Source organism: Hemiscyllium ocellatum, chromosome 1 (genome assembly GCF_020745735.1).
Source record: "Hemiscyllium ocellatum isolate sHemOce1 chromosome 1, sHemOce1.pat.X.cur, whole genome shotgun sequence".
Classification (NCBI taxonomy): domain Eukaryota; kingdom Metazoa; phylum Chordata; class Chondrichthyes; order Orectolobiformes; family Hemiscylliidae; genus Hemiscyllium; species Hemiscyllium ocellatum.
Genome location: NC_083401.1, coordinates 147,589,117 through 147,616,349, shown reverse-complemented (window position 1 = coordinate 147,616,349; position 27,233 = coordinate 147,589,117). Strand labels below are relative to the sequence as shown.

General features: G+C 40.3%; 1 protein-coding gene across 1 annotated transcript; it reads left to right on the top strand.

Moving 5' to 3' along the window:
- Positions 1-325: 325 nt before the first annotated feature.
- otop1 (otopetrin 1) lies at positions 326-26,744 on the top strand. The gene is made up of 7 exons (XM_060829444.1): positions 326-439; positions 945-1,335; positions 1,905-2,041; positions 2,139-2,197; positions 13,990-14,120; positions 20,855-21,780; positions 26,574-26,744. Exons 1-7 carry the CDS (start codon positions 326-328, stop codon positions 26,742-26,744), a joined length of 1,929 nt encoding a protein of 642 aa, XP_060685427.1.
- The last annotated feature ends 489 nt before the right edge of the window (positions 26,745-27,233 follow it).

Below are 27,233 nucleotides of genomic sequence, written 5' to 3'. Positions count from 1 at the left end.
ACGTCCTGATACCAATAGAAGTGTCCTTTCCACAAAGTGAATACCAACATTAAGATCAGCATCACATGCAGTTATAAAATCACATTATGAGCACAACCCCTGAGGTAAATAATAGGGTAGCTTTGATAACAATCCTTAAAACCTAAAAAATATTGCCAGTATGTTCAATAAATCGTGGATTTTGCCACTTAGTAAGCTTGTGAATGTACACTAACTGAACATGATCGGGGGAAATGGGAAGATGGGTGGTTTCCATGGAGCAGGATCTCTGACACGAGACGGAAAGAAGACATTGTCCGACCCATGTACATTTTGCAAACTCATAATGACGCCTCCACCTCACTATGAGAGGGCACCTGGTATAAAAATTCATGCGCAGGCACAGAACAATGCAACATTGCTCTTCTGTATTATCAAGAGTGTCGGCCTCCACACAAGAGTAAGATTTTAGGTAAAGTTTCTGCCTAACCATTGAAGCTGCGCAGCGTGTGAAATGTAGTCTGATGGAGTGGGAATCCAGGTCTCAGTGAGGAATACCCGCTGCAAACGGAATATATGAAAACAGAAAAGTAGCGTTAGTTTATGTGCAATATCTAACAAAAAAGTGTTGAACAGGATTAAGTATAATGAAAGTTACTGCAGTTCAAGAAGCTTCAGTGTCCAAATAGAGTTGTTTTAATTAATCAGTTTAGAGATATTGTTAGACACCTCTGGAGCAACAATTGGGACTAGGAAACCTTCTGGCTCAGAGATAGAGTCACTACCTCTGTTCCACATAAGCCCTTTCAATATCCAAATAAATGGACCCACCTGCACCTTTTGTCAGTGGGCGCTGTTGAACTGTACTTCATATTAATTGAAGATGACATTATTTTCTTTTAACAGGAAGGTACTTAGAACTGGAGGGGTTATAAATAAGCATTATTGAACGGTTGTCTTTCCAGACCAGGATTCCTCGGCGTCTGGAGATGACTGAAAGATGCGGATTTGAGATTTTGGGTCACTGTCAGCGGCGCCCTGTAACCAGCCAAGCTGGGGCAGTGGGAGATCAGAGTTTCACAGAGTTTAGCAGCTCTTTCTCAGCCAACCAGCCTCTGAAGCAGGCTGTCATCATGAGCGCTCAGTACGGGATCAACGTGTTTGTGCTGGGCTTGGTGCTGATGCTGGCGGGAACATTTCACAGAGCCGGAGTGACTCAGGAACACATCCTCGCCTACCTCAGCACCCTCATGGCGATACAACTGGCCTGGATGCTCTGGTACTTCTCCAGAAGACATGGAAAGAGAGTGCTGCTCACCGAGAAAGATGAACACGCCGGACCAAGGTGGTTGAGAGGTACAGGATGTCAGGCTAAAATACGTTTTTAAACAACATAGGTCGCGATTTCTGGTATTGGATGCATTCTTAAAATGTAAAGTCGCTATTTATCGAATTTGATTGGGAACTTTCTATAAAATGTTTAGGCATTAGGTTTGTAATTCCCATTAGTAATGACTAGGTTATTATGAGCAGTGTAGTTACCTGTGTGGCGCTATTTTGAAATGATTCTATTGGAATCGAATGCCTTATTTAAGTTATCTGGAGCAGTGTGCCAGAGTTCAGTTTATGCCAAATGCGATTCGATGTTCACGGGGCAGTTGAGTAAGAGCTTAGTTTTAACAGATTCTGCATCAATAAGGCCCTCGTGCGTTGGTCGGGGAGGAGAATTTGGCGCAGTCCATGTAAACATAATGTATTTGATAGTGATGATTATAAATAATTTACACGTTAGTTCTGAATGTAAATAACTGGGACAAATAGATAAAGACATCCTGAAAATATGATAACTCGGGAGGAATGTGTTTCGGATTTTGGATCAGTTTGTCTTTCCCTCGAGCTTAAAATAAGGTACCTTTCATCATTAGGGGGTTTAACCTTATTTGCCACCTTGAGTTTAGTTCTGGATATGTTTAAAATTGGATACTACGTTGGATATTCAAGTTGTCTCACAGCCGTCAAAGGTGTCTATCCTGCCATCCACGCAGTGCACACTCTCTCACAGGTCAGTATATTTACCTGCATTTTGCTTTTTTTTATTATTATCAGTGAGTGGTGTCAGTATATTCAATGTGAATTTAAACAACACTGTTTATTTTCAGGTGTATTTCCTTTGGTTCCATGCAAAGGATATCATTCAAACTTTTCAAATGATAGAAAGGTAAAAAATGATCAAATATCAACTTGTTTTATATTTCTTTGATTATACTGTATAGCAAATTATTATGTATGGACTTCAGAATATTTGTGATTGAGAATCATAGAGTCATGCAGAACATAATGAGAATATTTAGCCCATTGAATCTGTATCCAGTCTATGATAGAGCTAGTCTATTAATCACACACTCCTGCTCTTGCCCTACAGTCATGCATTGCTTTCCTTTCAAACATTCATTCAATTTCCTCTTGAATGCTGCTGTTGGTTCAGGAACTGTATTCTAAATCACCATAACTGGCTGTGTAAAATGCTCACGTTGCCTCATTTCTTATTCATCATGAGCTGTGGGCATAACTGCCAATGCCAGTTTTCAGTGCCCTTTGGTACTCTCTTTGAGAAGTTGGTTTTAGGTCACTTTCTTGAGCCACTGATTTGCAGTTTGGTTAAAAACGTGGCTTGTGAGGCCATGCCATAGCTCAGTTACAAATTAATCAGATTGGAAGTCATTCATGTCCAGAAAAGGTTAGCATGGCAGATTTCCTCCCCCAGATAGCAAAATAAACTGGATAGGCATTTATAGCTGACAGTTTTATGTCATTGTTATTAAAACTAACTTCATATTCCAAATCTTTGTCATAAAATAAATGATAGCTTCCCAATTGGATTTATGTTGTTGTCTCTAGATCATAAATGCAGGCCTCTACTGGTCCAGTAATCACAATGCTATTGTAACCATAAGGAATTGAGAAGTACATTTGTAAGGAGATCTCAGTTATCTGTAAGAATAAAAGGGTAGTAATGGGAGCAGACATTAATTTTCCGGGGAGAACTAGCCATTTGGATACAGAACTGGCTCAAAGGTAGAAGTCAGAGGGTGGTGGTGGAGAGTTGCTTTTCAGATTGGAGGCCTGTGACCAGTGGAGTGCCACAAGGATCACAAGATCAGATTTAATCATTTATATAAGAGGTACAATTAGTAAGTTTGCAGATGACACCAAAATTGGAGGTGTCGTGGACAGCAAGAAAAGTTACCTCAGATTACAATGAGATCTTGACCAGATGAGCCAATGGGCTGAGAAGTGGCAGATGGATTTTAATTTAGATAAATGTGAGGTGCTGCATTTTGGGAAAGCAAATCTTAGCAGGACGTAATGGTAAGGTCCTTGCGAGTGTTGCTGACAAAGAGACCTTGGACTGCAGGTTCATCGCTCCTTGAAAGTGGAATCGCAGGTAGATAGGATAGTGAAGAAGGTGTTTGGTATGCTTTCCTTTATCGGTCAGAGTATTGAATACAGGAGTTGGGAGGTCAGTTGCAGCTGCACAGGACATTGGTTAGGCTATTGTTGGAATATTGCATGCAATTCTGGTCTCCTTCCTATCGGAAAGATGTTGTGAAACTTGAAAGGGTTCAGAAAAAATTTACAAGGATGTTGCCAGGATTGGAGGATTTAAGCTATAGGGAGAGGTTGAATACCCTCGATCTGTTTTCCATGGAGTGTTGGAGGCTGAGGAGTGACCTTATAAGGATTTATAAAATCATGAGGGGCATGGATAGGATAAATAGACAAAGTCTTTTCCCTAGGGTGGGAGAGTCCAGAACTAGTGAGGAAAGATATCAAAGAAATCTTAAGGACAACGTATTCACGAAGACGATGGCGTGTGTGTGTGGGACGAGATGCCAGAGGAAGTAGTGAAGCCTAGTACAATTGCAACATTTAAAAGGCATCTGGATTGGTATATGAATAGGAAGTTTGGAGGGATATTGGCCAGGTGCTGGCGAGTGGGACTAGATTGTGTTGGGATATCTGGTCGGCATGGACCAGTTGGACTGAAGGGTCTGTTTCTGTGCTGTACATCTCTATGACTCTATGACAAACATAGACTGGGATTGAATAGTGTTAAGGGATTGAATGGAGATGAAATTTTTAAGTGTGGACAAGACAATTTTCTGATTCAGTATGTGAATGTATCTACTAGAGAAGATGCAAAATTTGACCTACTCTTGGGAAATAAGGTAAGGCAGGTCACTGAAGTGTCAGTGGGTGAGTATTTTGGGGCCAATGGCCATAATTCTATTAGATTTAAAAGAGTGACGGAAAAGGATAGACTGGATCCAATAGTTAAAGTTTAAATTAGAGGAATGCCAATTTGAATAGCATTAGGCAAGAATTGGGCGGCATGATGCCTCAGTGGTTGGCACTGCTGCCTCACAGTGCCAGAGACCTGGGTTCAATTCCTGCCTCAGACGACTGTCTGTGTGGAGTTTGCACATTCTCCCCGTGTCTGCGTGGGTTTCCTCCGGGTGCTCCTGTTTCCTCCCACAGTCCAAAAATGTGCAGGTTAGGTGAATTGGCCACGCTAAATTGCCCATAGTGTTAGGTGCAGGGGTCAATGTAGAGGAATGGGTCTGGGTGGGTGCACTTCGGCGGGTCGGTGTGGACTTGTTGGGCCGAAGGGCCTGTTTCCACACTGTAAGTAATCTAATCTAATCTAAAAAATCTTTAAAAAGTTGATTGGGGGTGGATGTTTGCAGGTAAAGGGATGGCTGGAAAATGGGAAGACTTCAAAAATGAGATAATGAGAGACAGTACATTCCTGTAAGGGTGAAGGGCAAGGCTGCTAAGTGTAGGGAATGCTGGAAGACTAGAGAAATTGAGGTTTTGATCAATTAGGAGAAAGTGAGGTCTGCAGATGCTGGAGATCAGAGTCAAGAGTGTGTTGCTGGAAAAGCAGAGCAGATCAGGCAGCATCCTGATGAAGGGCTCCAGCCCAAAACATCGATTCTCCTGCTCCTAAGATGGTGCCTGACCTGCTGTGCTTTTCCAGCAACACACTCTCAAAATTGAGGTTTTGGTCAAGAATAAGAAGGAAGCATATGTCAGGTATAGACAGCAGAAATTGAGTGAATCCCTAGAGGAGGTTAAAGGCAGTAGGTGTATACTTATGACGGAAATCATGAAGGGGAAAAGGGGACATAAGATTGCTTTGGTGGAGAGGGGTAAGGAGAATCTGAAGGGACTCTTTAAATACATTAAAGACACAAGGGTAACTAGGGAGAGAATAGGACCCCTCAAAGATCAGCAAGGCTGCCTATGTGTGGAACTGCAAGAGATGGCAGAGATCCTAAGCAAGTATTTTGCATCAGTGTTTACTGCAGAGAAGGATATGGAAGATATAGAAAATGGGGAAATAAATAGAGACGTATTGAAAAATGTCAATATTACAGAGAAGGAGATGCGAGATGGCTTAAAATGCATAAATATGGATGAATTCCTAGGACTTGATCAGGGGCAGATTAGAGTGGTGCTGGAAAAGCACAGCAGGCCAAGCAGCATCCAAGGAGCAGGAAAATCGACGTTTCGGGCAAAAGCCCTTCATCAGGAATATCCTAGAACTCTGTGGGAAACTAGGGAAGTGATTGCTGGGGCCCTTGCTGAGATATTTGTATCATTGATAGCCACAGGTGAGGTGCCAGAAGGCTGAAGGTTGGCTAATGTGGTGCCACGATTTGGGAAAAGTGGAAAGGAAAGCCAGGAACTATAGACCGGTGAGCCTGACATTGGTGGTGGGCAAGTTGTTGGAGGGAATCCTGAGGATAGGATTTACATGTATTTGGAAAGGCAAGGACCAACTAGGAATAGTCAAAATAGCTTTGTGGGAAATCATATCACACTAAGTTAGTTGAGTTTTTTGAAGAAGTAATAAAGGGGCAGAGTGGAGGACATGGACTTCATAAGGCATTCGACAAGGTTTTTCATGGTAGACTGGTTAGCTAGGTATGATCACATGGAATACAGGCAAACCTAACCATTTGGATACAGAACTGGCTTGAAGGTAGAAGACAGAGGGTGGTAGTGGAGATTGTTTTTCAGACTGGAGGCCTGTGACTAGTGATGTGCCACAAGGATCGGTGCTGGATCCATTGCTTTTCATCATTTACATGAATGATTTGGAAGGGAATGTAGTTATTATTAGTCATTTTGCAGACCACATCAAATTGTAGTGGACAGCAAAGAAGGTTACCTTAGAGTACAAAAGGATCTTGATCAGATGGCCCAATGGGCTGAGGAGTGGCAGATGGAGTTTAACTTAGGTAAATGTGGGGTGCTGCATTTTGAAAAGGCAAATCAGGGCAGGACTTACACACCTAATGGTAAGGTCCTGGGGAGTGTTGCTGAACAAAGAAACCTTGGAATGCAGGTTCATACTTGCTTGAAAGTGGAGTCTCAAGTAGATGGGATGATGAAGAAAGTGTTTGGTTTGCTTGCCTTTATTGGTCAGCTCTTTGAGTTTAGGAGTTGGGAGTCTTGTTGCAATTGTACAGGACATTGGTTAGGCCAATTTTGGAATACTGTGTGCAGTTCTAGCCTGTATGTTATAGAAAGGATGTTGTGAAACTTGAAAGGGTTCAGAAAAGATTTACAAGGATGTTGCCAGGGTTGGAGGCTTTGAGCTACTGGGAGAGGCTGAATAGACTGGGGCTATTTTCCTTGGAGCATCAGAGGCTGAAGAGTGACCTTATAAAGGTTTATAAAATTGAGGGGCATGGATAGGGTAAATAGTCAAGGTCTTTTCCCCAAGGTGGAGGAGTCCAAAACTAGAGGGCATAGGTGTAAGGTGAGAAGGGAACGATTTAAAAGCGACCTGGGGGCAAGTTTTTTATACAGAGGGTGGTGCGTGTATGGAATGAGCTGCCAGAGGAAGTGTTAGGGGCTGGTAAAATTTCAACATTTAAAAAACATTTGGATGGGTATATGAATAGGAACAGTTTAGAGGGATTTGTGCCAAATGCTGGCAAACAGGCTTAGATTTATTTAGGATATCTATTCGGCATGGACAATTTGGTGTTATAGAATATAGAACATAGAAAAATACAGCGCAGTACAGGCCCTTCGGCCCTCAATGTTGCGCCGAACGAATCCTACCTAACCTACACTAGCCCAATAACTTCCAAATGCCTATCCAATGCCCGCTTAAATGACCATAAAGCGGGAGAGTTCACCACTGCTACTGGCAGGGCATTCCATGAACTCACAACCCGCTGTGTAAAGAATCTAACCCTAACATCTGTCCTATACCTTCCACCCCTTAATTTAAAGCTGTGTCCCCTTGTAACAGCTGACTCCATTAGCGGTAAAAGGTTCTCAGTGTCTACCCTATCTAAACCCCTAATCATCTTGTACACCTCTATCAAATCTCCCCTAAACCTTCTTTTCTCCAATGAGAACAGCCCCAAGTGCCTCAGTCTTTCCTCATACGATTTTCCTACCATACCAGGCAACATCCTGGTAAACCTCCTCTGCACTCGTTCCAATGCCTCCACATCCTTCCTACAGTATGGCGACCAAAACTGCACACAATACTCCAGATGAGGCCGCACCAGAGTCTTATACAACTGCAACATGACCTCAGGACTCCGGAACTCAATTCCTCTACCAATAAAGCCCAGTACACCATATGCCTTCCTCACAGCACTATTTACCTGGGTGGCAACTTTCAGAGATCTGTGTACATGGACACCAAGATCCCTCTGCTCATCCACACTACCAAGTAGCCTACCATTAGCCCAGTAATCCATCTTCTTGTTACTCCTACCAAAGTGAATGACTTCACACTTAGCTACATTGAATTCCATTTGCCACCTTTCTGCCCAGCTTTGCAACTTGTCTATATCCCGCTGTAACCTGCCACATCCTTCTTCACTATCCACAACTCCACCGACTTTTGTGTCATCCGCAAACTTACTCACCCAGCTTTCAAGCCCCTCCTCTAGATCATTTATAAAGATAACAAAAAGCAATGGTCCCAAAACAGATCCTTGAGGTACACCGCTAGTAACTGCACTCCAAGATGAACCTATACCATCAACTACTACCCTCTGTCTCCTTCCAGCCAGCCAATTTCTAATCCAAACCTCTAATGCACCCTCAATGCCATACCTCCGTAGTTTTTGCATTAGCCTACCATGGGGTACCTTATCGAACGCCTTGCTAAAATCCATATACACCACATCTACTGCTTTACCCTCGTCCACCTCCTTAGTCACCTGCTCAAAGAACTCAATAAGGTTTGTGAGGCACAATCTGCCCTTCACAAAACCATGCTGACTATCCTTGATCACGTTATTCCTATCCAGATGTTCATAAATCTTATCCCTTACAATTCTCTCTAAGACTTTGCCCACCACAGAAGTCAGACTCACTGGCCTATAGTTACTCGGGCTATCCCTACTCCCCTTCTTGAACAAGGGGACCACATTTGCCATCCTCCAGTCTTCTGGTACTATTCCCGTTGACAATGACAACATAAAAATCCAGGCCAATGGCTCTGCTATCTCCTCCCTAGCTTCCCAGAGGATCCTAGGATAAATGCCATCAGGCCCAGGAGACTTATCTATTTTCATCCTTTCCAGTATTCCCAAAACCTCTTCCCTACATACTTCAATGCCATCCATTCTAATCACTTGTGACTCAATATTCACACCAGCAACAGTGTCCTGTTCCTGAGTGAATACTGACGAAAAGTATTGATTTAGTGTCTCTCCAATCTCCTCCGCCTCCACGCACAACTTCCCACTACTTTCCTTGACTGGACCGATACCTACCCTAGTCATCCTTTTATTCCTGACATACCTATAGAAAGCCTTTGGATTTTCCCTAATCCTACCAGCTAAGGACTTTTCATGTCGCCTTCTCGCTGGTCTTAGCTCTCTCTTTAGATCCTTCCTGACTACCTTATAACTCTCAATCGCCCCAACTGAACCTTCACGCCTCATCTTTACATAGGCCGCCTTCTTCCCTTTCACAAGGGATTCCAATTCCTTATTAAACCACGGCTCCCTCACAAGACCCTTAACTCCATGCCTGACTGGTACATACTTATCAAGGACACTCAGTAGCTGTTCCTTGAACAATCTCCACATATCATTAGTATTCTTCTCTTGAAGCCTGATTTTCCAATCCACACATCCTAAGTCATGCCTCACCGCATCATAATTTCCCTGCCCCCAGCTATAACTCTTGCCCTGCAGTGCACACTTATCCCTCTCCATCACTAAAGTAAAAGTCACCGAGTTGTGGTCACTGTCCCCGAACTGCTCACCTACCTTCAAGTCTAACACCTGGCCTGGTTCATTACCTAGAACCAAATCCAGTATAGCCTCACCTCTTGTTGGCCTGTCTACATATTGTGTCAGGAAACCCTCCTGCACACATTGGACAAACACCAACCCATCTAACGACCTCAAGCTATAGCTTTCCCAGTCAATATCTGGGAAGTTAAAGTCCTCCATAACAACCACCCTGCTACTTTCACTCTTCTCCTGAATCATCCTCGCAATACTATCCTCTACTTCTCTCGGACTATTAGGGGGCCTGTAGAAAACACCTAACAGGGTGACCTCACCTTTCCTATTTCTAACCTCAGCCCAAACTACCTCAGATGGCAAGTCTTCCTCCATCGTCCTTTCCACCGCTGTAATACTATCCTTGACAAGTAATGCCACACCTCCCCCTCTTTTACCCCCATGTCTGACCCTACTAAACCCTGGAACCTGCAACAGCCATTCTTGTTTTGTGTCTATTTCCATACTGTACCTCTCTGACTCTATAACTCAGACCCAGTGGGCTTTAGATTAGTGTATTCTGACTTCTGATTTCTCTGGCATTGCCAACAGATAATTTTTAATTATTGCATTAGAATCTTGTTTTTGAAACCTCAAAAAATCTTCTCTGTTTGAAGGAAAAGCAATCTCATTTTCCAAATAATGTCTTCTGCACTATCTCTAAGGCCTTGACCTATTCCAAAAGTATCACAATAAGACAGTAGACTAGGTGAAACCTGACAAATGTGTCATTTATGTTTATAGCATAGCTTCCTTGTTTTTATGCTTTATTTCTCTATTAATATAGCTAAAGATCCCATATATCTTTTAAACACTTCTTTCAACCTATGTCCCAGCTTCATTCCCGCAGATCTCTCTTTAAAGATTGTTTAAAGTTGTGAGGTGAAGTGGCCATAGGACCACAAGGCTGCTCTTTCATTAGAGAGTGAGAGATGAGTTTAACCTGAGGGTTACCAAGCCTCAAATGAGGGGCAAGGTTCAGGAGGTGGGACCATCATGGCATCCTCCATTCAGTTGATAGAACCTCTGCCTAATCTTCCCTGTTTTAAATCTAATCACCATGTGTTCGCCCATTTCACCAATCTGTATTTGTCCTCCTGAGGTGTAGTACTATTCTGTTCTGTGTTATGTGCTACACTTCTGAGATTGTGTCAAATTCAAACATTGAATATACCCAAGTTCAGGTCATTAATATAAATAAAAATGGAAGTGGTCGCAATACTCACCCTGAGGTCCGGTCTGAAATTCACCTTATTCCATGCCCTTTGACACCACCAACAGCAACACTTCCGGTTACTTCACAAAATTACACAGTCAGGATATTGAATGATAATTTGCCTTCAAAATGTCAGTACTGGCTTTCATTGGCATGTGGAAAACTATAGGTTATTCAATGAATTTTGTACTGCACTGTACATATTTGCAACCACCAAAGTTAGACTGACTGGCAATTACAAGGTGTATCCCTCTTTTCATTTTAAAGGCAGAATAACATTTACAATCCTGCAGCCAGCCAATATTCCAGAAGGTTTGGACTATTATAGACAAAGCTGCAGCAGTTTCCATGTTTATTTGTCTCAGTAACCAGGGGATGCATCCCATTCAGACTGGGAGAGCCTTACTATTTTGAGAAATGTTAACCTTTCAAATACACCCTCTCTATTTTTTAAAATTGTATCCTTTACTCTTAATTTATTGTTACATTGGGCGCATCCCTTTCTCTAGTGGATGTCAGGTATTCATTTGTTACCTCAGCCGTAACCTTTGTTGTATGATGAATCTTCACCACTGTTCATCAGGTGACATGAGGTAGCTGGATTCCTGGTCAAAATAAAATAGGTTTGCTGCCAATCCTCCTGTAAGATTGGGTTTACAGGACCTGCTTTGTTTAGTGTGGTAGAGAAAACCCACTTATCATAGATAGGAAGTAGATTTTTCAATGATAACAATCAAGTATAAGTTACATTGGTACTGCACTATCACAAAATCTATGAGGAGACCTAGATGGTCATTTATCTCTTGGATGAATTTTTATGGAGAACAATGTTCTTGTTGAACGAGACAGTTGATGCATTCCATCTGGAAGTGAAGTAATCTTTTGAATGTGCAGAGGTTCTCTTTCCTGCTAAATCATGAATTTGATGTGTAATGTCAGTTGGGGGACCATTAATCTCATAAATCCTTTCCCTCTGTTGATAGAGTTACTGTTTTCCTTGCAGTATCCTGGATCATTTAATCAGACAACTTCTTTTGATGATGTCCTGAATCTCTGGACATTGGTCATATCACTTTGCTGGTGTCATCGCATGGAATCATATGCAACCAATCCTCCCTCTGTGTGAACAAATCTCAATTCTCAGCTAGTCGGCTGGACTGTACTGAGATTCATAGACTCTGTACTGAAACTAGTTGATTATGTTGTACAATTACATTTGGTCGAGTTAGTTACTTTATTGTTGACCCCAACATGTGTACTTCCTTAGTCATGCTATTTGAAGATTCTTATTTACTGAGCATGATCTTGTCACTGATCATGATGATTCTTCCTGAGAAAAAAAGAATTGACATGTTTGACTGGATTTGTATATGCTTACTCCTAACATCAAATGTGGATCTGCAGCCAGGATGTGTTGCTGTCTGAACAACTTCAGTTAAAAATTAATCAATGTACTCAAATGGGCCACCTAACTCATTATTCTTCAAATCATCTGCACCTTCTTGCAAACTTTGGTGATTCTTATCACCTCGTCAACTCTCCTCAGTGTTGAGAGGACTGGGAAATTTTTTTTCCAAACTTTGTGTAGTCATGGATTTTCATCTTGTTGAAATTATTTTCTTATTCCAATATAGATAATATCAATGGATTCTAGCTTTTTGGGTTGTGCCATAACTTTAAATGGCCCCATGAAATCTACCTAATGTCCATTGATCAATTGTTCAGCAACTAAAATTTTGTGGTTCTGTAGTTCTATAACTCACTGTTCCTTGAGCAGTTGTCCTATTCCCAGCATCACTTTGAAAAGTCATGGTATGACTGGCTGCCTTTTAACTAGTTTATTGTCAATAATAGTGAGCCTAACACCTTCTGCCATTTGATTAATGTTGAGTCAAGATACTTATTCATGCTCAATATTGAGAATTATTGTCTGTAAATTATGTATACATTCTCAACTTTTTGATATACCTTGTGCTTCAGAGCTACTTGTCACATACATTTAGTCTTGAGATCCAAACCTCCTGGACGATATGCTGTAGTATCTTTGTTGTAGGCTGTAACATCTATTTCTTCAACTATGGTACAGGATGTGATAATATAAAGACAATTGCTCCGGTATTAAGCCTAAAATGGATGAGTTGTCTGTTGGCATACATTCCTTCTTGCCAGACCAATCTGCTTGGATAATCAATTAAATTTAAAGAACACATTTGATTTCTCTTCCATTGTAGGTCATGTACCTCACCAGCACCTGTTCAGCTGCAACATGATCTTCCAACTCCTGTACTCAATACTCTGACCAATAAAGGAAAGCATACCAAACGCTTTCTTCACTATTCTATTTACCTGTGACTCCAATTTCAAGGAGCTATGAACCTGCATTCCAAATTCTCTTTGTTCAGCAACACTCCCTAGGACCCTACCATTAAGTGTACAAGTCCTGCTAAGATTTGCTCTCCCAAAATGCAGCACCTTGCATTTAACTGAATTAAACTCCATCTGCCACTTCTCAGCCCATTGGCCCATCTGGTCAAGATCCTGTTGTAATCTGAGGTAACCCTCTTCGCTGTCCACTACATCTCCAATTTTGGTGTCATCTGCAAACTTACTAACTGTACCTCTTATGCTTGCACCCAAATCATTTATGTAAATGACAAATGGCGGCACGGTGGCACAGTGGTTAGCACTGCTGCCTCACAACGCCTGAGAGCCGGGTTCAATTCCCGACTCAGGCGACTGTGTGGAGTTTGCACGTTCTCCCCGTGTCTGCGTGGGTTTCCTCCGGGTGCTCCGGTTTCCTCCCACAGTCCAAAGATGTGCGGGTCAGGTGATTTGGCCATGCTAAATTGCCCGTAGTGTTAGGTAAGGGATAAATGTATGGGTGGGTTGCGCTTCGGCGGGTTGGTGTGGACTTGTTGGGCCAAAGGGCCTGTTTCCACATTGTAAGTCTAATCTTAAAAAAAGGTAGAGGACCCAGCACCAATCCTTGTGGCACTCCACTGGTCACAGACCTCCAGTCTGAAAAACAGTCCTCCACCACCACCCTCTGTCTTTCACCTATGAGCCAGTTCTGTATCCAGATGGCTAGTTCTCCCTGTATTTCATGAGATCTAACCTTGCTAATCAGTCTCCCATGGGGAACCTTGTCAAATGCCTTACTGAAGTCCATATAGATCTCACCTACCACTCTGTCCTCATCAATCCTCTTTGTTACTTCTTCAAAAAACTCAATCAAGTTTGTAAAAGTAAAGGCGACTATAAAGATAAATTCTTGTAAATATAAAGCTATGTTTTGAAGGGTGATAATATTCTCCTGAAAATATTTGGTGAATCTAATTTTTTTAGAGGAAGTTTCTTTGTTAATTCTGTAGGAGACTTTTCTTTAGTAAATTTCATGATGTGTTTTTACTTTTGCATTTATGTACTCCACTTGTGTGTATTACCATTTTTTTTTAGATTTGGAATGATTCATTCTGTTTTTACGAACCTGCTGTTATGGGTGAACAGTATAATTGCAGAGTCAAAACATCAGTTAAATGACCACAAAAAGAGACTGGCAGGACATGGCTTTGCCAACTTAACTATGGGTAAGAAATTTTAATAAGTGAAAAATCATGAACAGAAGAAGTAGAAAACTAGAGTGTCAGCTATTGAGAATTTTTCAATTTAATGGTTACAGAATCTGAGGTGTAATAAATGATCTAAACTCATTATTTCAATATATATGCACTAAAGGTCACTTTAAAAATCTGCAGATGATTTATTCATTAATGTGCCCAAATTCTACATATCCTAAAATGTTGATGTATTATTTTCATTTTGTAATCAACAAGATATTGTGTAGCATTCTAAATTAATTGCAAATTACATCAGGCTTGAATACGAAATCAGTGGAGAATCAGTATAGCCTGATTACCATCACCAGCGGAATTCTACCATAATCTTTGCATTTGACAGGATCCAGAATGATTTGAAAATTAGTGAAATAGAAACTGATCCCATTAGTCAAGTAAACAAATTGTTTGTTCTTTCTTGTAAGACAAAGTCAACTTGAGAGTGTCAAATTTGAAATAACATGTTGGCAGCTGTGTGCTGCTCTGTTGGTGAATTGCAAATACAAAAGCATCAGTCATAATGCACTCAATGCTAAGTGCTGATGGAGTTAAAGTTTTGAGAACACTCTGGGCTAGATTCACAATGAAATGAACATCAGATGTATTTTCTAAAGCATACGTATTCCATACTGCCAGATTACCCCTGAGGTAGTAACAGCAAAAAAGCTAACCCAAGGGTTACAATGTGTACCTGAAGTAGCAACTCTCATTACAGAATGCAGTAAACATTAATATTGGATACAGTTGGTTAAATAATAACTCTAGGCTGCTCTATCAAAGTTTTCCAAAATATCTGGATTGTGGCTTGTTTAAATTGTTTAGACTTAATTATAATTAACATGCTATGAAAAAGCTGATATTGGCAGTTATAAATTAACATGTGAAATGTTAATTTCACTGCCTTCATTGCCATTATGTTATTTAGTGGATGTGAAGCCAAACATAGCAATAACTAGCCACAAAGACTTATTTCTAGTGAACACATAATCTGTTATCAGTAGGGTCTAACCTATATTCTCTCATAAAAACATATACTTTAACCTCTGTAGTATTGTTTGTCTCTGCCCAACCTTAACCCATCTGCCACCACTCCCCCTTGCATGCTTTTGTAACTTCAAGACTTGGCTGAACCTCCCATCCTCCAGTGCCCATAATTTTGAACTAATTGAAAGCTCTGCTGCCATTTCCCATCCAATATCAAATTCCATTCTCCCATCAACTCTGCCTTCCTAATAGCATATGATACTGTGCAATGTTTATCAGACTTGTAAGCAAAGTTATAACTCATAGAATAAAAAGGAAAATAGAAGCATAAGTATGAAATTGGTTGAGTAACTGGAAATGTAATATAATAATTAATGAATGCTTTGCAGAGGACAATTTCTAGTAGAGTCTCCCAGGAATCAGTATTGGGACCTTTGCTTTTCTCTATATATTACTGATCTAGGCTTTGATGTACATTGTACCATTTCAAAATTTGCAGATCATGTCTCCAAAAAGATAAGTTGGTGGAGTGGGCGGACAGATGGAAGATGAATTTCAATGTGAAGTGATTCATTTTGGTAGAAGAACATGGAAAAACAAAATAAAATAAAGGGCACAATTCTAAAGGTGCTTCTGGAACAGAGAGATTTGGAGTATATTGCCATAAACCATTGAAGGAGGCATGACAGGCAATTTTAATAAAACATTGAGTATCTTGGATTTATGATTGGGGCATAGACACAGGAACAAAGAGATAATCCTGAGCTTCAACTAATTTGGCCTCAGCTGTCATATTAAGTCCTATTCTGGGTACCACATGTCAGGAAAGTTGTGGAGACATTCAAGGGTTGCAGAAAAGTTTCACAAGAATGGCTCCAGGGATAAGGAACTTGAGTTACGAAGATGGATTGGTCACATTGGGCCTGCTTCCTTGAAAAACAGATGGCTGAGAGGATATTTGGACAGATATTCAAAATCATGATGGGACTGGACAGAGTAGATTGAGAGAAATCATTCCCATGTGTGAAAGACTCAAGAACAAGATTTAAAATAATGGACAAAAGAAGCAAAAGGGACAGGAGAAAAAATAATGTTTCCATGCAATAAGTGATGAAGCTCTAGAATGCATTGTGATGTAGTGGAGGCAGATGCAATTAAAAAAGGAGATTAGTCCATTATCTGAAAAAGGAGAATGTGTAAACTTACAGGAAGGCAAAGGAATGACATTAAATGAATTACTGATTTGGAGAACAGGTGCAGACACAATGGACTGAATGGCTTCCTTCTGCATTGTAACAATTCTATGACTATTAACTTACTATGGCTTTCAACATTCCCCAACAACTCAAACTTTAAAAAATCCCATCCTTGTGTTCATATCTTTCATGATTTCATTCCTTTCTTATCTTCCTACTCTGACTCCAACCTCATATATACCCCTGCTCCTTTTCTTTTTATACCCTGCTGCTCCCTTTGTTTTAGATATTTCTGACCAGCTTGTTCAGAGATGTAACGGCAAACCTCTGAAGCAGGTGGGATTTGAACCTCACCTCCTGGCTCACTGGCAGGGATAGTATCACTCACACTCCCTTTGTTTTCCTCTTATACCTGGAATTGCTATCACAAATAATTGAATAGCTTTTCTCACCACCAAATAACCTGTGTCTTTTTTATTTATTAACCACACCAATAAATTACTCCTGTTTTTAACTGTTAACTTTACATGCAGAGCCCATTAAAGGCAATGCAGTAACACCAAAGGTGAGGGAGTGGTAGAGAGAGAAGGAAAGCTAACTTAAAATGGAATTGGATGAAAGGTAAGGCACTCTATTCCCTGTGGAACTTATCGTTCTCTCTCTCAAATTGTTGAGAGTATCAATGGCTACACTATTTGAATTTTTCATGTATTCAGAAGAGCTCTTCCATAGGACTGATCTTCTTATTCCCATCATCAAATCACCCATGGTATTTTTTCATTTATTAACCACCACCAGTAAATCACCTCTGTTTTCTAATTAATTAATTTCTGTGTAAGGTCCATTAATGGCAGACTATTACATTTGGAAGATGTAAGGATAGAGGGAGAGGGCTAAATCAAAATGCAGTTGGAAGGGGAGATAAGGCATTTCACCAACAAAGATATTGCCCATCTTTTTCTAAAAGCACCAAGAGTATCAGTAGTTGCTCTTTGTCCCCCACTAATACATTGCCTTCAGTGACCTAAATCCACTGGAATTTTTTTTCCTAAATTGTTCTATATGTTCTATATCTGCTCCTTTTGAGGTCCCTTTAAAATATTGCTTTTTTGGAAAATAAACATTGGACACGTCTTCCAATATCAGCATCTTTGGATACCATTTTTAAATTTATTTATCTATTTCAGGACTTTTAAATGGCTCTGCCTGATATTTCATCTGAATAATGACTCTCTGAGAATGCAGTAATCCCTTAGTTTTACATTGAAATGTCAACCTAAATTAACCCTACAATCTTCTAACCCCAAACTTTAACTGCAGGCTCCTCTGTGTTTTTTAAAAATAAATTATATTAGCTAAAGTGTCTCAAACGATCCATGAAAGAAAAATGAATCAAACCACAAATTATTTTAGTTGTGATCAAAATAGTCTATTTTGATGGGTCATGTCAGTTTCATGGTCAGTAGTTATACTAGTATATTCTGGTTGATCACTAAGTGATACAGTGTGGAGGGATTATCTGGTGCTGCTGAGATAGAAGGAAAATATAACAGACTTACACTAAAGAAAGATATTATAATGTACTGTGTTTAATATCTTTTCTATTTGGTAATGAAGGAATGATCTGAACACTAGTACTTCCAAATAAACCTGTTGGACTGTAACCTGGTGTTGATTGATTTTTAACTTTGTTCACCCCTGTCCAACACCAGAACCTCCACATCTTGTAATTACAAAGATTATGGTGTAATAAGTATGGGACTACCTTGCTTCCAATGGTTACAGGCCCAGATGATGAACTGCATGCATAAACTGACAATTAATATATCTAGAAAAACAATAGCTCATTAGTAATGGGTACTCACCATTATCAATGCAGAAAATAAAATCCAACATTTTGCAACTACAAATATGCTAGTAGATCAAATTCTCCCACATTGCTGGATGATTTGAATTGCTCCAAAATTAACTCGGACAAAACCAAACCTTCAAAGCTCCCCAGTAAAGTTATTTTTGACCATGAAATTGTTGAATTTGCAATAATTTACATTATGTTATGAAATAACTTGGCTGCAGCCATTTTGAGCTCATTACACTTTGATGTTGTTAATAGTTTTATCTAGCTTGCAGGGTCAGAAAGGGAACACTGAAGCTGTTTAGACACCGTTCAGGCAGTAGCGATTAGTAACTGAAATTTTTATTTCAATCTTTTTATTGTCTTAGCAATATTTTGTTTAATACCCATCCAGCCATCCACACTCTTATCAGTTTCAAGAGGCAATACATTTCCCACAGGAAATATAAAGCTGTCTCAATACAATTGGATAGATTTCATTCAGAAAATGACTCAAATGGGATATTAATAATTTAAGACATAATATGCTCAGTGTAGTATAATTTGAAAGTAATAAAATGACTTTGGATTATATTCCCATTGCTGCCCATCACTGAGAATTATTTGCTTCAGTTCTGGATCTGTTGTCAATGAAATTGTCCACAACTACATGTATTACCCTGTATCATGCAAGCAGCAGGATATTAGAAGGCAACCTGAAATACTTCTACATTCATGTCAAAGTGATGATAATGGCATAGTGATTGAGTGGTTCACTGTTTCAAACAGCCGCTACATAAAGCAGCAAATATATTGCGTGGCCCTCCACATTCACTTAGTCATGAACAGTTCCAATTCGAAATCCAATTATGATTATCCACAGGATAATACCATTGCAACAAGTGTTAACTAAATAGATTCCTTGCAGAGGGATACTGTAATGATTGAAATTATTTAAATTAGATTCCATAATAATTTAACATGGGTTTCTTCATAAAATTGTTTCGGAATGCAGTGTAGTAATGTTACTAGTTCAATAACCTCTTACAGCGATATAGCGTACAATTTTCAGCTCTACTTGGGGGAAGGCCCAGTTTAGATAGTCGTGAAGTTTCAAGTCAGGTGTATGCTAACAACAAACTAGGAACCTGTTGTGGTTCTGTTCGCCGAGCTGGGAATTTGTGTTGCAGACGTTTCGTCCTGTGTCTAGGTGACATCCTCAGTGCTTGGGAGCCTCATGTGAAGCACTTCTGTGATGTTTCCTTTGGCATTTATAGTGGTTTGTCTCTGTCACTTCCGATTGTCAGTTCCAGCTGTCCGCTACAGTGGCCAGTATATTGGGTTCAGGTCAATGTGTTTGTTGATAGAATCTGTGGATGCCTGTTCTCTGTTTGGCTTGTCGTATAATAGTAGTGTTGTCCCAGTCGAACTCATGTTGCTTGTCATCTGCGTGTGTGGCTACTAAGGATAGCTGGTCATGCCATTTGGTGGCAAGTTGGTGTTCATGTATACCGATGGTTAGCTGTCTTCCTGTTTGTCCTATGTAGTGTTTTGTGCAGTCCTTGCATGGGACTTTTTACACTACGTTGGTTTTGCTCATGCTGGGTATCGGGTCCTTTGTCCTGGTGAGTTGTTGTCTGAGTGTGGCTGTTGGTTTGTGTGCTGTTATGAGTCCTAGTGGTCGTAGTAGTCCAACACACACAAAAGATGTTGCATCAAGACACTGTTCAAAAGGGCCACAACACACTGCAGCACACCAGAATTGCAAAAAGGGGAAGAAGAACACCTCTACAATGTATTCGCCAAAAATGGATACTCTCGCAATTTCATCAACAGATGCCTAAGGGTAAGACAACGGAATGAGGACATGCCACAACCCAAAGGACTAGCCATGTTACCATACATCAGGAACATTTCTGAACTGACAGACTACTACGACCACTAGGACTCATAACAGCACACAAAATGCAAGGACTGCACAAAACACTACACAGGACAAACAGGAAGACAGCTAACCATCGGTATCCATGAACACCAACTAGCCACCAAACAGCACTATCAGCTATCCTTAGTAGCCACACACAGATGACAAGCAATATGAGTTCGACTGGACAAGCCAGAGAACAGCCAGGGAATTCCTAGAGGCATGGCACTGATCCACAGATTCTATCAACAAACACATCGAACTGGAGGTCAGGCAGCATCCAAGGAATAGGAAATTCGACGTTTCCGGCATAAGCCCTTCATCAGGATGAAGGGCTTATGCCCGAAACGTCGAATTTCCTATTCCTTGGATGCTGCCTGACCTGCTGTGCTTTAACCAGCAACACATTTTCAGCTGTGATCTCCAGCATCTGCAGACCTCATTTTTTACATCGACCTGGACCCAATATACCTGCCACTGCAGCGGACAGCTGGAACTGACAACGGAAGCGGCAGAGCCAAACCACTGTAAATGCCGGAGGAAACATCACAGAAGCGCTTCACAGGAGGCTCCCAAGCACTGAGGATGTCACCTCGACATGCGACGAAACGTCTGCAACACAAATTCCCAGCTAGGCAACAGAACCACAACAATGAGCACCCGCTGCAAATCTTCTCACAAACTTTGAAAACTAGGAACCCGCAACGGGAATGAAAACCAACTAAGATCTTGTTGGATAACAATGTGTGCAATGTTTTAATCCCTTTAGTCGTTGCAGAAAAGTCTGGACCAAACTGCAGCTGTACTATACATGTATGCGCTGCTTTCTACAAAGCCTCCTATTACATGTACCCTTTCAGCATTGAGTATCACGTTTTGGCCTCCGCTATGCTCTACATCATGTGGAAGAATGTCGGTCGAAAGCTGGGACACCGCAGCCCTCAAAAATTGGTGTTTAAGACACGCTCCAACATTTTACCAGGACCAGTTCTGGGAGCTGCCGTCTTCGCAACTACAATAGGAATTCTTGTTGTGTACAGTCTACAGGCGGGCCATTCAAAAGATCACCGACTATCTGCTGTGACTATGTTTTATTTGTACAGTATGATAGTGCTTGGCTTAATGTCTGCAGCATCTACAACCGGCCTGGTCATTTATAGGATAGACAAAAGGTCAATGGATTATTCCAAAAATCCCACGCGAAAGCTGGATGGCCAGCTTCTGGCCAGTACAGCGTGTGCCTCCTGGCTTCTATCCTGGTGCTCTGTGCTAGCGGCGGTTTCTGCACAAAGCCGTCCGCATTCCACATGGCTCAGTTTACCGCTTTCCACTTTGGCTATCATTGAGAAATCCGTGCAGAACATGTTCATCGTTGAATCGCTCCATCGCAAGCAGGATGACGGTGAAGAGGAAGCAGGAAGAATCAGGGGGACCAGTGACCGTCCTGGGACATCACCCCCACGCTGTGGCATTGTCAACAAAACGTTGGAGGGAGTAGAGCGACAGCTGTGTTGCGCGGCTGCTTCTCCACAATCTCCAGAAGACCGAAGCAGCTCGGTGTGCAGTGAGCAGTTACCATCACCCCGAGCTGCCGGCTCCTTTCCTCCAGCCAGCTTCAGGCAGACGGGAAATCTGCACAAAACCAGAGTGATATTGAAGAACATCGCCTCGTTTCTGTTCTTGTGCAATATTTCGGTAAGACAGGTGAAGAAACAATTTTCTTTAAAGAAAAGATGTCTTCCAGCATTCATTCACAAAGTAGTGTTTGTTTAAGAAATCCTCGGGAAATGTTGCCAAAATCAAGTTCAGAAGAGGAGTAGGATAATTTAAAAGTAAATCATGATAATTTTTTTGATCAAGCGTTTTAGACGTGGGACTTGAACTCGTATACTATCATTGCTCCACGTGACCCCCTTGAATATACAAATAAAAATCCACAAAACGTAAATGGAAGTTAGTCATCCGGGTGGAATATTAGATAAATTGAATAGGAATAAATGTGACATGTTTAAAAGAAAACCTTTAAGGAGGAAGGACGAACTACCAAATGAGGGAAGTGCAAAAGGATTATTCAAATGAATGTACCAAAAGAACACTAATGTTAGAGAGTGATTTCAGTGACATGATACTGATAAAATATATAAAGTCAGAACTGCCTTAAAGAGATAAGTGAAATTGAGAAACTTAATACTTAAGTACTGAATAGTGGATAGAACATGCCGTTCTACCACAAAAAGAGCTGAAAACGTTTATGCCGCTTTTGGACGCCTCGGAAATCCCCATTTCGTTTCCCTGCGATGTCTCTTACATCTTGTAGGCGGCGCCAAAATCGGACTCCTATATAAGATTAGATTAGATTCCCCACAGTCCAACAAGTCCACACCGACCCTTCGAAGAGTAACCCATCCAAATCCATTTCCCTCTGACTAATGCACCTAACACTCTGGACAACTTAACATTGCCAGTTCACCTGACCTGCACATCTTTGGACTGTGGGAGGAAACCGGAGCACCCGGAGGAAACCCACGCAGACTCAGGGAGAAAAACTTGCACATTTCTTCCGCATCATAGAAACAGACTGCAGAACTAATGTTTACTCAGAAATGAAGGTATCTCGTGAATAATAAAATAAGGATATCTAGTAAGAAATTAAAAAAAGGCCCTTTCAAACTTTGCTTTGGAACCTCTTTCCTGTTTCAAAAGTTATGCCTTTTTCTTACTTTTTACTTAAATAATAAATCATGATATTAGGTAAACCCGCTATCATCGGAATCTCTTCGAAGAAAATACATCACTTTGTCCTTGAAAATTGGCGACAGTTTTGCCACACACTTCTCCAATTCCTTGTGGTAGCTTCCCTCCAGCAAATGGAGCACATTTCAGGTCAATCATAATACAGGAATACCTTTGAATATTATGAGAATGTCATAAACAAAGTAAAAATTTAAAAATTATAAACAAAGTAAGAATATCAAAAGATTAGTAAAACTGTAATTCGAAAATGGATGTAGTTAAATCATTAAACAAAGGTAGACCATGTTCTATGTACCTACACACAAACCATATTTTCCTGTTGCCACGATAATTGATTAGGATCTTATATCAATGTTTACAATTGTATGTTACTATGTCTCCATCTCCCTGCCAATGGTGCTGTGCCGAAGTCGCATCTAAGCAACAGGCTCTGACCTCGAAGTAACATTACCATCGAAAATCTTTTTCTAAAATTTGTTCCTATCTTGCAACTTCAAAATCTTCAGAACCATTGACTGACTACAGGAAATATCATTGACAGTTAATAGTTCGCGTTCAATAAACCACTTTGAACTACAAAATATTCATCACTTAAGATGGATTAAAAAGCATGTAAAAATGTGAATTAAGAGCTATAAAAACGTTTGAATAGACACAGTGAAGCTGTTTAGAAATCTCAAGAACTCTAAATAAACTTGTTCATTATATCGGTAACGCGTGTATTCGATTAGGTAGAACAGTATTTACTTGGCATCATTTTCCTTGTCATCGTAACCAGAAATTGTCTTCACTGGCTTTCTTTTTGCACTCCCACTCAGTTAGTCCTGATATCTCAGAAGAATCAAAATTTGGCTATCTCATGTTCTCTCTCTATCTATCATTACGGTTTTTAACGATGGTACATTCGAACTGGGTATTGATGAGTTGAGCATTGTATCACGTTCTTATGAGGGCATCCTTCAACGCATTCAGTGTCCGTTGCGTTCCTCCTCATCGAAACAGATCCTTGTACGCGTAAGGCTTTCTCACACACATAAATATATATAAATCTATGGGGTGAACTTGCTTTTGCACATACATTCTATTTTGTTCAAAAAGGACACCATTTGTGGACAGTCGACGTGGCATTTTTTTTAAATTTCTGCTTTGGAAATAAAACCTGACTGACTCCAGGTTAACACATACACCTCACGCCTAAAATTCATTGTTTGACCTGAGATGTCTCCTCTTTTATACTGATAAAACCTTAAGTTATCTTGGGACAGTGACTTGAGAGAAATTCTGGGATTTGCATATTAAATACTCGAAATCCACACCTCCGTTCTAACTGATTAAGGATTTAACAGCCATCTTAGGTGTGTTCAATCCGTTCGCATCATCTTTTACTCTATCCAAGTCTCCCTCTCTCACTAGCAGTGAGGCTCCAAAATCTTGTGTTTTCAAATAAATCTGTTGGACTATAAACTGGTATCCTGTGATTTTTGAACATGTCCACGAGTGGAAACATCTTCTCAACATCTCGCCCTGAGGTCAAGTCCCGTTAGAATTTTGTATATTCGACATTGGCCTCTACCTTACCATCCCAGCTCTCAGTTAAAAATCGCCACATTATAGTCCAACAGGTTTATTTGGAAGCACTAGCTTTCGGAGCGCTGTTCCTTCATCAGATGTGGAGAAGGATCATGAGACACAGAATTTATAACAAAAGATTATTTATAGCAAATCGTTTGCTCTAAATTCTGTGTCTTATGATCCTGCTCTACAGCTACCTGAAGGATCAGCGCTCTGAAAGCTAGTGCTTCCAAATAAACTTGTTGGACTATAACCTAGTGTTGCACGATTTTTAACTTTGTCCACCCCAGTCCAACAGACACCTCCGCATCATGGATCCCATCTCTCAATCACTCGGTCTCAAAATTAAACTGTTGTCCGGCACTCGGTACGAGATAAAAAAAGAAATTTTCTCCAATTAAATATTTGGAATATTGGAGCTTTTCTTTTTGTTCCTAGCACACTCCTTAGTCACTGACACTATCTTTCTCCCTGGCAACTATCAAAGGCTGCCACCAAGATGACGTATGTCTACTTCTGCAACGTTGCCTAGTTCCAGCCGATTCAGGAGAAAGTGACGACTGCAGATAAGAGTCAAAAAGTATAGTGCTGAAAAAGCACAGCTAGTCAGACGGCATCCGAAGAGCAGGAGAGTTGATGTTTTGAGCATAAGCTCATCATCAGGAATGTGGAGGTGAAGATGATGAAGAGCTTATGCTTGAAACATCGACTCTCCAACTCCTGGGATGCTACCTGAGCGCCTGTGCTTTTCCAGCACCACACTTTTTGACTCTACCCCTGATTCAGCTCAACTTCTCCTGAAATTCATATTCATGCCTTTCTTACCTCGAAACTTGACTATTCTCACATGCTTGGCCAGCCTCTCTCATTCTCTGCTCCATAAACTTAAGTATATTTCCGAACTTCTGCTGTTTGTTTTCAAACTGATGCCAAATCCCTTTTATTCATCATCCCTGTGCTCACTGATCTTCCAGTTAAACAACATTACTGATCTCCCAGTTAAACAAGATTTTGAAATTCTCTTTCTTGTTTTCAAATTCCTCCATGGTCCCGCGCCACCCTATTTCTGTAATCTCCTCCAGCCTCACAATTGCCAAATATATTTGTAATTCCTTCATTCTAATCTCTTTAGCATTGCTGACTTTAGTTGTTTGGCCAGCTGTGTTTTCAGCTGCCTGAGTATTAAGTTTGTTCCATAAACCTCTGCCTCTGCATCATGCTTTCCTGCTATAATAAACTATAACTTATTGCCTTGACCAGAATTTCAGTCATCTGTCCTAATATCTTTTACGCAATAGTGTCATATGTTTGTTTTATAATGCACCTATGAGCTGCCCTACATAAATACAATTTGTTGTTGTTAATGCTATGAATGCAAATCATGTATTTACTAATAATTACTAATTTATGGGTAGCAGTTTTTTTTAATTTGGAGGTTATTTGTATCAAATACAAAGGACTAAAGCTGGTTTAGCTTTAATTCAGCTGCACAACAATGATGTATGATTCTGACAATGTAAAGCTCAATGGAGATTTTAAAAAAAAATTATACCAATAACAATTTGGATCATTTTTACTTATTGCATGTTGGCACTGCACCAAATACTCTTAGGTTCATGAGGTCAATTCCTGGAATGGCGGGACTACCTTATGCTAAAAGACTGGAGCGACTGGGCTTGTATACCCTTGAGTTTAGAAGACTGAGAGGGGATCTGATTGAGACATATAAGATTATTAAAGGATTGGACACTCTTGAGGCGGGAAACATATTTCCGTTGATGGGTGAGTGCCGAACCAGAGGACACAGCTTAAAAATACGGGGTAGACCATTTAGGACAGAGATGAGGAGATACTTCTTCACCCAGAGAGTGGTGGCTGTGTGGAATGCACTGCCCCAGAGGGCAGTGGAGGCCCAGTCTCTGGATTCATTTAAGAAAGAGTTGGATAGAGCTCTCAAGGATAGTGGAATCAAGGGTTATGGAGATAAGACAGGAACAGGATACTGATTAAGGATGATCAGCCATGATCATATTGAATGGTGGTGCAGGCTTGAAGGGCAGAATGACCTCCTCCTACACCTATTGTCTATTGTTAGTACTTATTAACTTTCAATGACATTTATTAGTTAACCTGTCTCCAAACTCTTTTTTTCCTTCTTAAAGTTTTGGATACTACCAGCTTTTGGAGCCTGGCCCCAATTTGACAATGGATTGGAAGAAAATGTTTATGGCTTTGAAGTTTGGATTTTAATTGTAAATCTTGCAATGCCTTTTGCTATTTTCTACCGCATGCATGCATCTTCAGCACTTTTTGAAGTGTTCTGTGCAATTTAACTAATGTTTAACGCTTTAATAAAAGGCAAATATTTGTAAGATGAACCAAATTATTTAATTTGATTTTCATGCACAATAAAAGATTTTCACTTGCCATAATCATGAATTTAAGGAAATGTATTTATCATGAATGTATATAAATGCATATTTATATTAGTTATAGTCATATTTTCACTATGCTGAACACAAAGCCTGTGATACTGTTTCATATTATATGAGAAATGATTTAATGCTTTTTGTATAGCCCTCTGTTTGTAGAGAATATTTGTATAGCCCTTTCTATATATGTATATGGTTGTATCCTATAATGTTACACAATACTGTTTCTGTTAAATACCATCAGCACACAATAATTGTATCAATTGTGTCTCAGCCTTAATCAGTCAATATTTTCATTGTGATCATATCATGGCAGAAAACTGGGTGGGAGAGTGTGTTGAGTGGAAGATACAGAAATGCTTTGGTGAGGTTTGGAAAGGTTCAATGAGT

What these genes read in the sequence shown, in the direction of transcription:
- otop1 (XM_060829444.1), top strand. Translation starts at nt 326, where the DNA reads ATGACGCCTCCACCTCACTATGAGAGGGCACCTGGTATAAAAATTCAT. An exon ending in ACTTTTCAAATGATAGAAAG is followed by an intron (nt 2,198 to 13,989) that starts GTAAAAAATGAT and finishes ATTTTTTTTTAG; the next exon opens with ATTTGGAATGATTCATTCTG. An exon ending in TGTTCTTGTGCAATATTTCG is followed by an intron (nt 21,781 to 26,573) that starts GTAAGACAGGTG and finishes TCCTTCTTAAAG; the next exon opens with TTTTGGATACTACCAGCTTT.